General features: G+C 31.7%; 1 protein-coding gene across 1 annotated transcript in view; it reads right to left on the bottom strand.

Annotated features, from left to right (window-relative positions):
* LOC111715319 (histone-lysine N-methyltransferase EZH2) overlaps nt 1–17,783 on the bottom strand; it is a 33,497-nt gene that overhangs the window by 9,482 nt on the left and 6,232 nt on the right. The window contains exons 8-21 of the mRNA XM_023490638.1: nt 15,659–15,737; nt 14,789–14,888; nt 14,065–14,171; nt 13,083–13,171; nt 12,629–12,691; nt 11,944–12,046; nt 9,365–9,459; nt 7,689–7,803; nt 7,052–7,229; nt 6,244–6,362; nt 5,835–5,938; nt 5,393–5,480; nt 3,999–4,096; nt 537–666 (exon numbers count right to left, since the gene is read on the bottom strand). Of these exons, the coding sequence (XP_023346406.1) occupies nt 537–666; nt 3,999–4,096; nt 5,393–5,480; nt 5,835–5,938; nt 6,244–6,362; nt 7,052–7,229; nt 7,689–7,803; nt 9,365–9,459; nt 11,944–12,046; nt 12,629–12,691; nt 13,083–13,171; nt 14,065–14,171; nt 14,789–14,888; nt 15,659–15,737 (1,468 nt within the window). The remainder of the gene's footprint in view (nt 1–536; nt 667–3,998; nt 4,097–5,392; nt 5,481–5,834; nt 5,939–6,243; nt 6,363–7,051; nt 7,230–7,688; nt 7,804–9,364; nt 9,460–11,943; nt 12,047–12,628; nt 12,692–13,082; nt 13,172–14,064; nt 14,172–14,788; nt 14,889–15,658; nt 15,738–17,783) is intronic.

The raw sequence follows: 17,783 nt of genomic DNA, 5'->3' as shown, positions 1-17,783 counted from the left end.
CTAACTTCATTTTGACGAGAATTTTTTTTAATTTTCATGAAAAATTTGCTGAAATGAGTGAAAATTAAAAAAAACGGTGTATTTTCCAGGATAAAAATCCGTACAATCCGTACAATTTGAAAACAAATCCGTACAATCCGTACAATTTTAGGGTTAAAAAAAATCAATCCGTACAATCCGTACTATCCGTACATTTTGGCCACCCTGATAGTGCTTACCATAACATTTCTACAGGATATCTTGGATATATCTAGATGATTATAGTTCTTACCATAACATTTCTTCAGGATATCTTGGATATATCTACATGGTAATAGTGCTTACCATAACATTTCTACAGGATATCTTGGATATATCTACATGATAATAATGCTTACCATAACATTTCTACTGGATATCTTGGATATATCTAGATGATAATAGTGCTTACCATAACATTTCTACAGGATATCTTGGATATATCTACATGATAATAATGCTTACCATAACATTTCTACTGGATATCTTGGATATATCTAGATGATAATAGTGCTTACCATAACATTTCTACAGGATATCTTGGATATATCTAGATGATCTGCCCCACACAGTGAGCACACGTCGGGGTCACACTCACGGACAGCCAGGAAACACGGACACTGTTTGGTTGTACACTGCGCCTTACATCTAGATATGTAATATTTAAAGGGATTCTCAACGTAACTTAGATCTAGATTCGTAACATTTAAAGGGATTCTCAACGCAACTTGCATCTAGATATGCAACATTTAAAGGGATTCTCAACGTAGCTAACATCTATATATGTAACATTTAAAGGGATTCTCAACGTAACTTGCGTCTAGATATTTAACATTTAAAGGGATTCTCAACGTAACTTGCTTCTAGATATGTATCATTTAAAGGGATTCTCAACGTAACTTGCATATAGATATGTAACATTTAAAGTAATTCTCAACGCAACTTACATCTAGATAGGTAGCATTTAAAGTGATTCTTAACGTAACTTACATCTAAATATGTAACATTTAAAGGGATTCTCAACATAACTTACATGTTACATTTAAAGGGATTCTCAACGTAACTAACATCTAGATAGGTTACATTTAATGGGATTCTCAACGTATCTCGCATCTAGATAGGTAACATATAAAGGGACTTGACGAAATTTATAGAAAATCTTGAACTAAACAGGCCACGATTCACATTTAACTATTCATTGAAACCTGATGGTGTAAATCTTTTTTAACAAAGTTTTGTTTTATTATGTTAAACACGTGATTTATAGTTTAAAATTTGGAAGGTTGATATTGAAAATGGTAGACTAATAGTCTAGTAATCAGTTATTTTGTTTCGTTCTTAAAGGGAGTGTTCACGAAAAATGAAAGGGGGTATAGGCTTAATGCGATAAAAAAAGGCTTTTGAACGCCACTAAATCTTACTTCTATTTGTTGCGTCTNGACTAGTAGTCTAGTAATCAGATATTTTGTTTTGTTCTTAATACGATAACAAAATATTCTCCTATTAAAATGGGAGACTAGTAGTCTAGTAATCAGATATTTTGTTTTGTTCTTATTACGATAACAAAATATTCTCCTATTCAAATGGGAGACTAGTAGTCTAGTAATCAGATATTTTGTTTTGTTCTTAATACGATCACAAAATATTCTCCTATTTAAATGGGAGACTAGTAGTCTAGTAATCAGATATTTTGTTTTGTTCTTAATACGATAACAAAATATTCTCCTATTTAAATCTTTAACAAAGGTAAAAAGGAATTGTCTTGATGTAAATCAATTTGTCCAGAGGCCGAATTTAAAGAATTTGAACCGCGGCTTAAAATTGAGAAACGGCTCAAACCTAAAATTGTATTCAATGTTTTAAGATCTAAGCCGGCGCTCAATTGAAACCGGTTTTGGGCGGATTTGAGACGCGACTCAAATTCATTAAATTCAGACTCAGGAAGTGTCGGTGTACTTAGTTAATAAAAATAATCACTAGCTGTGCGCATCGCATAAAAAAAGGTAATTTACTTTCTTAAGCTTTAAAACTCAACTTTAAAAGGTATCGTTGTCGTAATTATGTGTTACAGGGTGGCCAAAACTTTTTTGAACCCATCCGTACAAAAATCCGTACATTTTCAGAAGAAATCCGTACAATCCGTACAATTTTCGAAAAACAATCCGTACAATCCGTACAATTTTTTAAAAAAAAAATCCGTACAATCCGTACATTTTTTTAAACCAATCCTTACATTTTTTTAAAGATCCGTACATTTTTTTTAAAAATCTGTACAATCAGCACAATTTTCGAAAAAATCCCATTTTTGAAAAAAACAAACATTAAAATTCAATTTTTCATTCATTGTCTTTTGTGTTCAGTTCATGTAAGAGGGTTTAAACTTCTTCAGCAAGAATCAATCTGTAAAAAATTGGCTTCATACATATATACAAACTAAATACTGGGTACATGATACTAGGTGCATGATACTGGATACTGGATACATGATACAGGGTACATGATACAGGATACAGGATNTACTGGAACATCTTCTTGAATAAGCAATCAAATAAGTACTTATGGAACATATTCTCAAATAAACACTTCTTGGACATATCTCGAAAATTATGAATGAATTTTGATTGTCAATTGAAACATTAATCAATCTAATATTATTTAGAATGCGGAAAATAAGTTAAACTAACTTCATTTTGACGAGATTTTTTTTTTATTTTCATGAAAAATTTGCTGAAATGAGTGAAAATTTAAAAAAACGGTGTATTTTCCAGGATAAAATCCGTACAATCCGTACAATTTGAAAACAAATCCGTACAATCCGTACAATCCGTACAATCCGTACAATTTTAGGGTTAAAAAAAAATCAATCCGTACAATCCGTACATTTTGGCCACCCTGGTGTTATCTTACATTTTTGGAAAAGCATGTCTGATTTACAAAGGTACCCTTAAAGCTTTGTCCGATCAAGAAAGAAATTTGATTATTTTTCATTCGTGATTCCTCAATCACTGCCCACCGGCGGTTTAAGCTTTTGAAACTATGAAGGAATAGTTAGGAATAAACACTTATTCTTTAAGAAAAAACGATTAAAACGGAAATGCTTCTTTTAAAATAAAACAAGTCCATTTTATTATATTTCCCTTTTATAATTCAATTTACCAATTAGAATTTTCAAATATTTTGATTTGAATTAATTTTCTGAATATTGAAATGACAGAACATTGTGTTTGATTCAAATATTTAATATTTCCATTGAATCTTTCATCAGTTACAGATAAACATTTTTTAATTAACAGTGTTTTATCAATGTCTAAATAACAAATATAACATTTAATTTTAGATTGATTACAAAGAATTTATCAAGAAATTAGATTATTAAGTTGTTAATACTACTATTTGATATTAAGAAATTCTGTGAAGGGGAACGTATAGTTATATTCTTAAAAAAATCATTTGAATTCAGCCGCTCCAGCTCTTACGCAGAAGCCCTAAGGAGTTAAGCGCTCATGACGCGCTTAATTACAAGAAAGAAAGAGAGCCTCTTCTAGCTCGGCACAGAAAGTGTCCTAACCTTAGGTTTAGTGATTTTTACGGTTTTACAGGGGTTTCTTGAAGATAATTATTTTTTTTTATTATGAGGCAAATGAAAGGACATTATTACCGCTTTTTTACTTTTTTTCTTTTCTTTTCCATTCCCTCTTCTCCCTTTTCCTTCCCTCTTCTCCCTTCTCCCTTCTCTATTTCCCCTTCCCTCTTCTCCCTTCTCCCTTTCCCCTTTCCCCTTCCCTCTTCTCCCTTTCCCCTTCTCCCTTTTCCCTTCCCTTTATCCTTTTTTCCTTCCCTCTTCTCCCTTTTCCCTTCCCTCTTCTGCCTTTTCCTTTCCCTTTATCCTTTTTCTTCATCCCTACCCCCTAATATTTAACAGAACAATTTACGCCCCTGGACTGTTTTAAAATTATCAATTAGTTTGTTTGTTTGTTTACCTACAGCCTGGAAACCGGTTTGTGCAGTCGGAGGAACATAAACAATATTTCTCACAGAAGTTTGAAGCGGATATACAGGGACACGAGGAATCACAGGGCTGCAAAAAGTTTTAATATCAATAAAAATAAAAATAAAAATTATCTTAAAAAACGTTTGACATGAAAGTGATAAAAATCACCCTCTAAGTTCCTTTAAGCGTAATTTCAAGTTTCCCTATATAAAAAAGATGGCATTGCCTGAATTACAACAGTAGCCTTAATATTTTTAACTTCTAAGATGTTCCAAAATGTTTTTTTCCATTGTTTCTTATGCACGAAATGCGCAAGTCACTTTTGCAGAAAAGCCACAAATGAAAAGATACAGTAAATCTGGCAATGCCATTGTTGCATGAAGAGTCACTTGAAATTTTAGTCAATTTAACAAAACAAATATCAAGAAAAATAAAACTTTAAAATTAACAATATCAAGAATATCAACAATCGTCATTAACTACAACAATAATAATGACTTAAAATTCGGTGAGGGTGATGGACCAAACCTCTGCAGAGTAAAAAAAGTAAATGTTAGTTCCACATTTATTGAAAATATATTTCGGTCTGGGTTGACCCTTGTCAGTTCTTGAGATTGTTTCTGTCACAAAGATTAAGAACAAACAGTTACCAAACCAGTAAAAGTAATAATAGTAACAATACAAATGATTACAAAAATGATAACAATATCAACAATATCATCACCAAAAATAACAAAACAACCAATGATGATAAATGCAAACATAATTTCGTCTAAATAAGACAATTCGAATAATGTTTCAACATAATGAAAATAATATTAATGATAATAACAATAATAATAATACCAATGATAATAATACCAATGATAATAATACCCATGATAATAATAACAATAATAATAATACCAATGATAATAATACCAATGATAATAATACCAATGATAATAATACCAATGCTAATAATACCAATGATAATAATACCAATTATAATAATACCAATAATATTATTACCAATAATAATAATATTACCAATAATAATAATACCAATAATAATAATACCAATAATAATATTAGTAATAATAATAATAATAAAAATAATAAGAATAAGAACAATAATTAATAATAATACCAATAATATTAATACCAATAATATTAATACCAATAATAATAATACCAATAATAATAATACCAATAATATTAATACCAATAATAATATTAACAATGATACTAATACCAATAATAATAAATACCAATGATAATATTAGTAATAATAATAATAATAAAAATAATAAGAATAAGAACAATAATCAATAATAATACCAATTATATGTATACCAATAATAATACTATCAATGAAAATAATACCAATAATAATAATAATACCTGTCCCGGATGATCACAAGGGAAATAGTTATGTACAGGATTGGGCCCATTATCCTTCTTCAATTGTATCTTTTTACAATGGTTGGACCTTAATAAATATTAATTAAGGATGCATTATTTAAAAAATCATTTTAAGAGGGTTGATCAAGTTATACTTTTCAATCGATAATTAAAAACAATCAGAAGAGAAAAGTTTAAAATCTTGCCATGACCTATACATATTTACATTTTGCTCGTCTTCAGAAAGTTTATTTCTCCAAATTTTTAAATATTCTTCATAAACAGAAAAATCTGCGAAATCCTACAAATTATTTCTTGTTATGTATAAAGAAACAATGACTGCTAAAATAAAATTATTTCAAGGAAGAGGGGGGGGGGGGGGAAGCACATCAAAAGCTAGTTTTCGACATATTGAACACAACAATATAATTGTGTCACTCACCACATCTTATGCTGCTGTTTCTTCTTCTTCTTTTTCGGCGGAGTGTATTCCTTAGTAGACTCAGTAGTCAACGAATCCTTCTCTATCTGTGCTTTCTCATAAACCTGAATTCACAAAATAGATTAACCCACCATCACAGGGGAAATTAAAAAATGCAACTTCTTATCTAACAATATAATCGCTTGGTGCTATTAAAAGGGTAAATAGCTTATTTAAAAAAATAAATTAAAATCCAGTTTTTTTTTACTTATGCTATTGATTTAATTGCTTACTATAAATGTTAAATAATGGTTATTAGTTTTTGATTATTGAGTCATAATTATTGATTAATGATTATCAGTTATTACATATTGGCCAATGGCTATTTGAATTGGTAATTGAATGATTGATTGATAAATTAGTGTATTACCTGCTTGCAAAGTTTTGTTACAATCATCTGCGCAATAGCACAATAGTTTCCAGGGAACACTTTGTAAAGAACACGGAGAAGGTTTTCTTCTGCACCGTTCCATTCATCCTTATCTGTTCCTGAACATACAAAAAGTTTAAGTTCCATAAACCTTTGTCTATTCCTGATACAAGAATCAGATATACGTTCCATTCATCCTTATCCGTTCCTGATCATACATAAAGTTAAAGTTCCATACACCTTTGTCTATTCCTGATACAAGAATCAGATATACGTTCCATTCATCCTTATCCGTTCCTGAACATACATAAAGTTTAAGTTCCATACACCTTTGTCTATTCCTGATACAAGAATCAGATATACGTTCCATTCATCCTTATCCGTTCCTGAACATACATAAAATTTAAGTTCCATACACTTTTGTCTATTCCTGATACAAGAATCAGATATACGTTCCATTCATCCTTATCTGTTCCTAAACATTGATAACGTTAGAGATCTATTCAGCTCTGTCTGACGTTTGTTCCTGATCAAATCAAATATAATCATACTATAAATTTAATTATTTAAATATCCTTTACTATGGAAATTAGCCAAATATTAAGATTAAACCATTTTTTAGTTGTGTAAAAATACTTAAATCTAGAACGGAGGTAATTTTGAATGTTAGTACAATCAAAGGCGCAACTAGGACTTTTGCTAAGGGGGTGGGGGGCAATATATTATTATGTTCCCCCCCTAGTTGCGCCTCTGAGTACAATCATTGATTAGTCCAATTAATATGACACCAAGAAGACGAGAAACAAACCTGTAATATCACGCATTGGATTTATGTCATAAACCAGCGCGGCATCTACGCTGGCCACCTGTCCAAGGCCGCGTATATCCTTTCTCCAGTTTTTGTGATCAGCTGTACCCCTGCCCCGTACACCGTTCTGTCCAGTACTAGAGGAACCACCACCAGCACACCCAGTCTTCTTACCATCCTAAACATTTTCACCGGATAAAAAAATGGCATTCTCTTTAAATAGGAGTTTTGCTATAAATGGGAGGTGGGACAGAATGAATTTGTATCGATCAGTGATATCCAAGTTGTATCCAATATTTCTTTGCAAATAAACTATGTGACAATATGCATCGAATTTGATTTGGATTGAAACTATACCAATTTCTTATATTTCGACATATATTATATGTAGTATTTATTCTATCTATGTTTGTAAGTCCAAACTTACTCATGAACCTCGTGGCCGATTTGCCTCAAATTTTGACGAAAAAACTAGACAGAACCCCGGGAATATTATTAGCGAAGCTAAACAATTTGAAGTTCAGTGGGTTGCCTTTAAAGAGGAGAGTTTATATTTCCAGACTATGCTAGATTCCCAAGCTAGTGATTTCTAAAATTTAACTTCTTGAATTATGAATTATTAAGAATTAAAATAGACCTTAAGTCCCTCTAGGCCAGTCAATGAGTTTCTCCTTGAACCTGAAGCCGAGGAGTTTCCACTTTGACTTTCACTCTTCTTCTCACCCGGCATACTTGATCTTGTCATGCTATCCCTAGATTAAACATACTTGATCTTGTCATACTATCCCTAGATTAAACATACTTGATCTTGTCATATACTATCCCTAGATTAAATATACTTGATCTTGTCATGCTATCCCTAGATTTAACATACTTCATCTTATCATATGCTAAACATAGATTAAATATACTTGATCTTGTCATACTATCCCTAGATTAAATATACTTGATCTTGTCATGCTATCCCTAGATTAAATATACTTAACCTTGTCATGCTATCCCTAGATTAAACATACTTGATCTTATCATATACTATCCCTAGATTAAATATACTTAATCTTGTCATGCTATCCCTAGATTAAACATACTTGATCTTGTCATACCATCCCTAGATTAAACATACTTGATCTTGTCATATACTATTCCCAGATTAAATATACTTGATCTTGTCATGCTATCCCTGGATTAAACATACTTGATCTTGTCATATACTATCCCTAGATTAAATATACTTGATCTTGTCAAGCAATATCTAGATTAAATATACTTGATCTTTTCATGCTATCCCTAGATTAAATATACTTGATCTTGTCATGCTATCCCTAGATTAAATATACTTGATCTTGTCATATGCTATCCCTAGATTAAATATACTTGATCTTGTCATATACTATCCCTAGATTAAATATACTTGATCTTGTCATGCTATCCATAGATTAAACATACTTCATCTTGTCATATACTATCCCTAAATTAAATATACTTGATCTTGTCATGCTATCCCTAGATTAAATATACTTGATCTTGTCATGCTATCCATTGATTAAATATACTTGATCTTGTCATGCTATCCCTAGATTAAATATTCTCAATTGATTTTAGATCTACTTTCGTAGTCAGCCCTAGAAATAATTTTCATCATCGGCTTGTAGACGGGTGAATACTATACATATACATCCTAGCTCTTATTTTAATTAAGAAACTAGCAAGTTTAGTCGCTTAGTTGATTAGTCGCTTACCTAGTTGTACTATTATTGTATTCCTTGCTTACCTAATTGTACTTTTGTTGGTTTACTAGCTTACCTAGTTGTACTTTCATTGGATTACTAGCTTACCTAGTTGTACTTTCATTGGATTTCTTGCTTACCTAGTTGTACTTTCATTGGATTACCAGCTTATCAAGTTGTACTATTATTGAATTCCTTGCTTACCTAGTTGTACTATCATTGGATTCCTGGCTTACTTAGTTGTACTTTCATTGAATACCTTGCTTACCTAGTTGTACTTTCATTGGATTACCAGCTTACCTAGTTGTACTATCATTGTATTCCTTGCTTACCTAATTGTACTTTTATTTGTTTCCTAGCTTACCTAGTTGTACTTTCATTGGATTACTAGCTTACCTAGTTGCACTTTCATTGGATTCCTAGCTTACCTAGTTGTACTTTCATGGAATCCTTGCTTACAAAGTTGTACTTTTATTGGATTCCTAGCTTACCTAGTTGTACTTTCATGGAATCCTTGCTTACAAAGTTGTACCATCATTGGATTCCTAACTTACTTAATTGTACTATCATTGGATTACTAGCTCACCTAGTTGTACTATCATTGGATTCCTCACTACTTGCTTCATTTCCAGAATCCAGAGAAATATTTTTTTTTACTTTCTCAGCTTTTTCAGATGTGTCCTGAAAACAGAGAGTGGTAACCAGGAAATAGTTGAATGCTTGCAGGCATCTATAAATTGATTCTAAAGCTGTGGCATTTTCATCATTAGAAAATAGTATGTTAAAACCGTTTACAATTGAAAAATCCTTTCATAACAAGTAAGAACGAAGACGACAATCAGTCCACAGTTTTTTCGTTCTTAACATAATCTCTGATTAGATTATTGCTTTGTTTATGTTTCCGTGTGACGTATTAGAGCAGTCCAAGAACAAGTTTTATTGTAAACAATATCACATTTGTAAACAAGGCCCGTCAGTCATGGATAAAATAACGCCACAACTCTATTACGTCATTATTCATAGTAAACAAACCCGTCCCTAATACCCTCTTCATTATTCAAATTCTCAAATCAGACAAATCAAATCTCATATTAGATTTCTATGGTTGTCCTACTTAAAGGGATAGACCGGCAATGTATTGAAGTTGAACTGAGAATGTAGGATTGTGGAGAATTGTTTTAGGAATCATGTGAGAACTATGAGACGTTTTGACGGTGCATGTTTATTCAGAAAAAGCACAAATTCAATATTTAAAATCCTCATAGATTGTTCATTTTTAAGGAATGATTTTGAGAATCGGGGTTTAAAAAAAGGGGGGGCATAACACGTATTACTCTCCGGGAAATTTAAACAGTGTATAAACATAACTTAGCATTGTCCTAGGAGGCTGATTTTTCGCATGCGAGCTTAGAATTATGTGTATTACCTATAAATCGACATACAACATGTAAAATCTGTGCTAAGATGACCCACAATGTACCTGCCGGCTACTAGCGCGCCGGTCAGAAGGCTCCAATATCTATTTTGACCTCGGAAATGAATTCCTTGTCCCAATTTTGCTATAGTTTGATGTATCATATGCTACTTTTATTCTGACTTAGGCCAAACTTAGCAAATAAGTATTCAAAGATATTTTCTTTTATTGCGCGCGCGCGGACATTTAAGGCTTTGAAGGTGAATTTTTTGAGCGCATATTTTTTTCAAGAGTATCAGGATAAATGTTCAAGTGCATTTAATGAAGTTAAGATTGATTTACTGTCAAAAAATGTTTATTTTTTCACAAAAAGCGCGCGTGCGCGCGGACTTTTGCTCAGATCCGTTCAAAACCAAAAAATGCATGTAATATACATAATTTTAAGCTCGCATGCAAAAAATCAGGCTCCTAGGACAATGCTAAGTTATGTTTATACATTTTTTCACAAAAAACGCGCGCGCGCACGCACTTTTGCTCAGATTCCTTCAAAACCAAAAAATGCACGTAATATACATAATTCTGAGTTTGCATGCAAAAAATCAGCATCCCACGACAATTCTAAGTTACGTTTAAACACTGATTAAATTTTCCGGAGAGTAATACGTTTTGTGGCCCCCCCCCTTTCAATTGAGAAAAATGTTCCTAAACATCAAATTAGTTTACTGTAGAATACTTTTATATTTTTTGTCGTCGTTTTTTAATAATTAAAAAGAATCAATTCTCAAAATGTAACCCCCCAAATAGATGGTTTGAACGTCGACTTTGCGCTCAAGCTCAGTAATTATACATCATTAAAACGTTTTAAATATCTCTAATAAATCCAGAATAAAATTCTCTATAGTACTATATTCTCATTTCAACTACCATACACTCCCTTTAATGGTTTATTCAATGCATATTTTTTCCCAGAACGGGGTTTAAGAAATTCCGATATATTTTTTAATAATTGATAAATGTGACTTTAAATTATTATAAAAATGGCATCCTGAAGTACACTTAGCTTCCCAACTCGGCTAATAATTAATTGTGATCATTTAATAACATTTCTCAGAAGTTCCCTTTTCATCCATTTTCCAACGTTGAGAGTTTTAAAATTAAGTTTCTACAGAAATCGTTTGAGCTTTAAATTCAAATTAACATAATTAAAAAAACATCCCCTGAATCCTAGTATAATATAACTTTGTATCCCCTATATCCTAGTATAATATACCTTTGTATCCCCTGTACCCTAGTATAATAAACCTTTGTATCCCCTGTATCCTAGTATAATATACCTTTGTATCCCCTGTATCCTAGTAAAATATATACCTTTGTATCCCCTGTATCCTAGTATAATATACCGTTGTATCCCTGTATCCTAGTATAATATACCGTTGTATCCCCTGTATCCTAGTATAATACACCTTTGTATCCCCTGTATTCTAGTATAATATACCTTTGTATCCCCTGTATCCTAGTATAATATACCTTTGTATCCCCTGTATCCTAGTAAAATATACCTTTGTATCCCCTGTATCCTAGTATAATATACCTTTGTATTCCCTGTATCCTAGTATAATATACCTTTGTATCCCCTGTATCCTAGTATAATATACCTTTGTATCCCCTGAATCCTAGTATAATATACCTTAGTATCCCCTGTATCCTAGTATAATATACCTTTGTATCCCCTGTATCCTAGTATAATATACCTTTGTATCCCCTGTATCCTGTCTAGTATTGTAGGATACCCCCTCCAGAAGAAGGTAGCAGTCAGGGCAGCATGGTTCTGTATTCAACCTCAGCTCAGGACCCCTACAACATGCATTTTAAAGAAAAAACAATAAAAAAACACAGTGAACCATCATTCCATAGAAACTTCAAAATATACGATTATCAATGTACTAGTGTCACAAGGCTAGTGTTACTGTAAAGGGCAAATTCAACCGAAATAAAAGCTTTACTTCTCTGAAACCCACAAAAAATTAGTCTTTATAAATAGGGTGACAAGTGACAACCCGAAATAATGGGAGAAAAAAACTTTTTAAAAACTTAATTTTAGTTTTCCTTAATCTAATCCCACTGCTTCAGTTTATACAATATACAATACATAAATGTAGATTGTAAGTTAATACAAAATACATTTCGAAAAATGCATCTCCTCAAAATCCCTTCTAGAATTATTTTCAGGATAAGTGTTCCAATATTATTAAAAAAACGAAGGAAGAAATTGAAAATATACGTTATCCTTTTTATTGCAGAAAGAAGAGATTTGACACCATTTTCTTTTTCAATCACATTATCAAAGAGAAACGTCATTTCCAAAAAAAGGACAATTTTCTATTGAAACATTTTACTTTATTTTCTTTATTTGGAATCAGTAATTGTTAAGCTTACCTTCTCTTACTGGTTGGTCGCAGTTGAGGAGGTTTGTGAAGAAAACAGTCATATTTGAAACATCTAGCTCAACAATTCATCAATTTATTCGTTCATCATTTATTCATCCTTTCATTCATTCGTTTATTCAATCAATATTCATCCAAAATTCATTCACTATTTATTCAATATTCATTCAATATTCACTCAGTATTCATTCAATATTCATTCAATATTCATCCAATATTCATCCCATATTCATTCAATATTTATTCAATATTAATCATCTATAAATTAATCAATAAATTTTTCAATTAGAAATATCTATTAATTTATTTATCTTATATTTTACTAAAAAAAAATAACAGTTAACATAAAGATGCCAACACTACGCTTTTGTCCCATTCATGCATAGTAATAGAGATTACAACAAACACAACATTCAAAAGTGTGACTAAGTTTGATGACATTGTTCCTGCGACAGAAGAGAGTATTGAATGAATGCATGGTCTGCTCAAAACTTGTTGATACACTATCAGGCCCATCAATATTTGGGGTACACTCCTAGATTATGGTTCTCTGTCTCTGTCTATGTCTATGTCTATGTCTATGTCTATGTCTATGTCTATGTCTATGTCTATGTCTATGCCTATGTCTATGTCTATGTCTATGCCTATGCCTATGTCTATGTCTAGGTCTAGGTCTAGGTCTATGTCTAGGTCTAGGTCTAGGTCTAGGTCTAGGTCTAGGTCTAGGTCTAGGTCTAGGTCTAGGTCTAGGTCTAGGTCTAGGTCTAGGTCTAGTTCTAGTTCTATATGTGTATGATGTACTAAATCTGTATATGTTATGTGTGTATATATTGAATAAAAATGCAAACCTAATCTAATTTAATTTACTATAAAAAGCAGGTGAAAGAAAATAGATTATCCTATGTTTGCTTGAAGCTTATATATTCCCTTGAGAGAGGAAGACAAATTTACAGATTCAAGAATATACATTTATCATAAAAGGGACTACTGTTGTATTTCTAAGAGACCCTTATAACAAACAGGGGCAAGCCCGATCCAAATCAGCTAGTGCCCCTTTAAACTTTATTTGTTTGAGTTTCAATTTCCTTCATGGTTTTACCGTTCTTACTAGGCCAGCTAACATTAAATTTTAATTGTATCTGTTGACATAATTTCAAGTGAACCTCCATTTTATTTAGTGACATTACCGAATCCCAACGGTACAATTAAAAGCTTTTTATAATCAGGAACGAATGAGACATCCTTGCATTGCTTTGAATTTTAAAAAACTCACTTGAGCATGTCTGCTGCAGAAACTATGGAGGAAATTATTAAGATCATAGACATAATTGATACGAGAAAGGTTTAAAATGTATGGTTTGACACGTACATCCAACTCTACAAATGGAAGGAAACATTACGTCTACAGTCTTGATTAGATTATTTTACCTTTAGTATAGAATCCTTGTTCTCCGTCAGCTCGATAAACTTCTCACAGAGCTTGTTAGGGTTCCCCATCTCAGGGAATACAGAGGATATCGCCATAAACACCGTGTCTTATCAAAATTATTCATTTTTACGAGAATTAGAAAAGTTTAAAATACAAATTAAATGTCTGTGTGCACATTTATCAACTAGGACAGCACAGCTCCTGTGTACTATGTGCTGTATTGTACATGTTCATAAGAACTATAAAGTACATTTATACACAAACTGTACAGTACCTCTGTATATGAACTGCAAAATACCTCTGTACATGAACTGCAAAGTACCTCTGTACATTAACTGTAAAGTACCTGTGAGTTTCCACTTTTAACTGTGAAATGTAAAGTACATGTGTACTAAGAACTGTATTTTTACTTTGTTCATGCGGACTATGAACTGTAAAGTACGTATGTACTATGAACTGTACACTAAATGTGACATGTAGAGTTCATACGCAATTTTAAACTGAAGTTCCTTTTCACTTTGAACTGTAAAAACATTTGTTCGTCCTAATGTACTAATATATGAGTAAACGTACATACTACATATGATGCAACAGAAGTGGACTTTCAAGTCAAATCCTATTTTTCTTGCATATTCAATTTGTACATAACATGAATGTATTAATTTGAGCAAGTTAGTGAAAGGGGAGGGAGAATGGAGGGGTGGGTTGCCCCTTAATTTTCACCTGAAGGTATGTAGGAGTTATCATTCTTTCTTTGTTCAATTATTTCATCATTTTCGTCTTTTATTTTTTCCTCTTTGTCGGCAACTTCCTCCTCCATATCCTGGAAGTTTTTAAATCTGACTTTCAAGTGACGTCACATTTAAGGAGTTGCATGCCTGATTCACAACGGGACCTTTAACACCATTCGCGGAGTCAATCGTCATTTATCTAACTAACTCAGACGCATTAATTCGCATGTCTATTTTACATAGAAACCATGATTGATTTTATCCAGAGAAAACAGGGATATCTTAAACATTTCTCCGACGAAGGTGTAAAACGTATCAGTGTGAATCGTGAATGCTTCACTTGAAATTAAGGGTGACTTAAAATTAAGGGTGACTTGAAATTAAGGGTGACTTGAAATTAAGGATGACTTGAAATTAAGGGTCACTCGAAATTAAGGGTGACTTGAAATTAAGGGTGACTTGAAATTAATTGTGACTTGAAATTAAGGGCGACTTGAAATTAAGGGTGACTTGAAATTAAGGGTCACTCGAAATTAAGGGTCACTTGAAATTAAGGGTGACTTGAAATTAATTGTGACTTGAAATTAAGGATGACTTGAAATTAAGGGTGACTTGAAATTAACGGGCACTTAAAATTAAGGGTGACTTGAAATTAAGGGTCACTTGAAATTACTCCAAAAAATTCTTTAATTTTATGATAAAAAAATTATTTTGAGTTTTAAACGGAAAGATTATCTTTATAAACTGTTTCTTTACGAATTCTCTCTTTTTCGAGAAATAAAAAAAAATAATATTGTTCTTCAAGAATATAATATTCGATAATAATCAAGTTCATGATGATTTGGCGTTCTTGCGTTTTTACCCTTGAGTCTGTGTTGTCATGATGCTTGAGAGCATTAACCAAGGAAACAAAAAGGTCGTCTTCGATTACACCTCCTTCCCTAAACAGGATACGAGGATAAAATTGATTACACCTCCTTCTCTAAACAGGATACGAGGATAAAATTGGTCTTCTTTGATTACCCCTCCTTAAATTAATCTCTAAACAAGGATACAAGGATACAAAAAGGTCGTCTTCGATTATCAATACTTCTCTGAACTTTGGCACCTTGTAGGCATAAAAAAAATGATATATATTGTACTATTTCTGAGCCTTATTTGATTTTTTTTGTTTTATAATATTTCGCTGGCGCTGGATTTTCGAACACTCCTGGAAAATATTAAAATGACATATTCATTATCAAAAGTCCTCGAAACAGGAATAAAGTTTTCAAAAGTAACTCTCAGATCATAAAAAATAAAGAAATATTATGAAGTATCAACTATAAAGGAATGCGTCGAAAAATTATCGATGATTATTAGTTGTGATATCTGAATGATTTGTTTGGAATTAAATTTATCATTTTACGATCAGAGTTGAATTTTGAAACTTTCCGAATTTGTATGGACGCCACGTTTTTCGGTATGAGTCTTTTTTAACAATTTTCTCCTTATAGATGCAACAGATAGAAGTAAGATTAGTAGCGATCAAACGCGTTTATTTTTCTCCGTAAGCCTATACGCACTTCCATTTTTCACGAACACTCCCTTTAAGATTTATTTAAAAGATGTGACCTCACTCCCAACATCTTAACTAAAGCCCCGTAATGCTTTGATTAGAAGATCATTAGAGAATAACAGTTCAGAAAAGAATATTTTTAACATAAATCTGTGTGAAACTTTAGTATGAAATAAATAATATGTTTTCACTTGCTCTGCCTCATATAAAATCGTCTCTCAGGCATTTTCCAAAATGTAAATTTTATCACTTTGAAAGCTTCCCGTGCGTTAAATTTTTCACATTTTTTATCAATAAGAGGAATTTACATAGATTTAACAATAATTTTTCAATAACTCAAAAAAAGGCCTTTTCCATATTATCTTGTCTTTTCCCAAGTATTTTACAAAAAAAGTCATAACTTTTTAGGCTCTCCGTACATTTTTTATAATTTTCAGAATCGAATTTTTTATATTTTTTTTGAAAAATATTGTTTTATACTTTAAGCTGCAACTTTTTTTTTACTTAGAGTTTACTCAGGACAGCTGTCAGGTTCATCTTTAAAGAACATCAATTTAATCTGTACAGCTGTCAGGTGTCATTGAACCAAATCCTTTCTGGGATAATCTTGTATCTTACATCATTGTGTTGTCATAGTAAGCCTTTGACAAGACTGCTACAACATATTTTGAGATGTAATTGAGTCTCAGAAACTTGAAAATATTTAAAAATATTTTATATAAAAATTTGCAGGATGCTTTTCCAACACTTATACTAGATATATTGAGATGAAATAGGTAAATTAGGTTCAACTTGAATATCAGGAAATTTTTAAATATTTCCTCTCATATTCGTTATTAACAATTATGCAAATTTTCATCACTACTATACTATGAGATATGAGATAGAATTGGAAACTTAGATTGAATCTCAGCTTATTTAAAATATTTCCCCTCATAAGGTATACGTGAATAGATATGACCCCCCCCCCACATATAAAAAAAACACTACTACGAGATATATTACGATGAAATTGTTAAATTAGGATACATCTGAGCAATATATTACGATGAAATTGTTAAATTAGGATACATCTGAGCAATATATTACGATGAAATTGTTAAATTAGGATACATCTGAGCAATATATTACGATGAAATTGTTAAATTAGGATACATCTGAGCAATATATTACGATGAAATTGTTAAATTAGGATACATCTGAGCAATATATTACGATGAAATTGTTAAATTAGGATACATCTGAGCAATATATTACGATGAAATTGTTAAATTAGGATACATCTGAGCAATATATTACGATGAAATTGTTAAATTAGGATACATCTGAGCAATATATTACGATGAAATTGTTAAATTAGGATACATCTGAGCAATATATTACGATGAAATTGTTAAATTAGGATACATCTGAGCAATATATTACGATG

This window comes from Eurytemora carolleeae, unplaced genomic scaffold, assembly GCF_000591075.1.
Source record: "Eurytemora carolleeae unplaced genomic scaffold, Eaff_2.0 scaffold1585, whole genome shotgun sequence".
Classification (NCBI taxonomy): Eukaryota; Metazoa; Arthropoda; class Copepoda; order Calanoida; family Temoridae; genus Eurytemora; species Eurytemora carolleeae.
The sequence above is the reverse complement of the archived record's forward strand: the minus strand, read 5'-3'. Positions and strand labels throughout refer to the sequence as shown.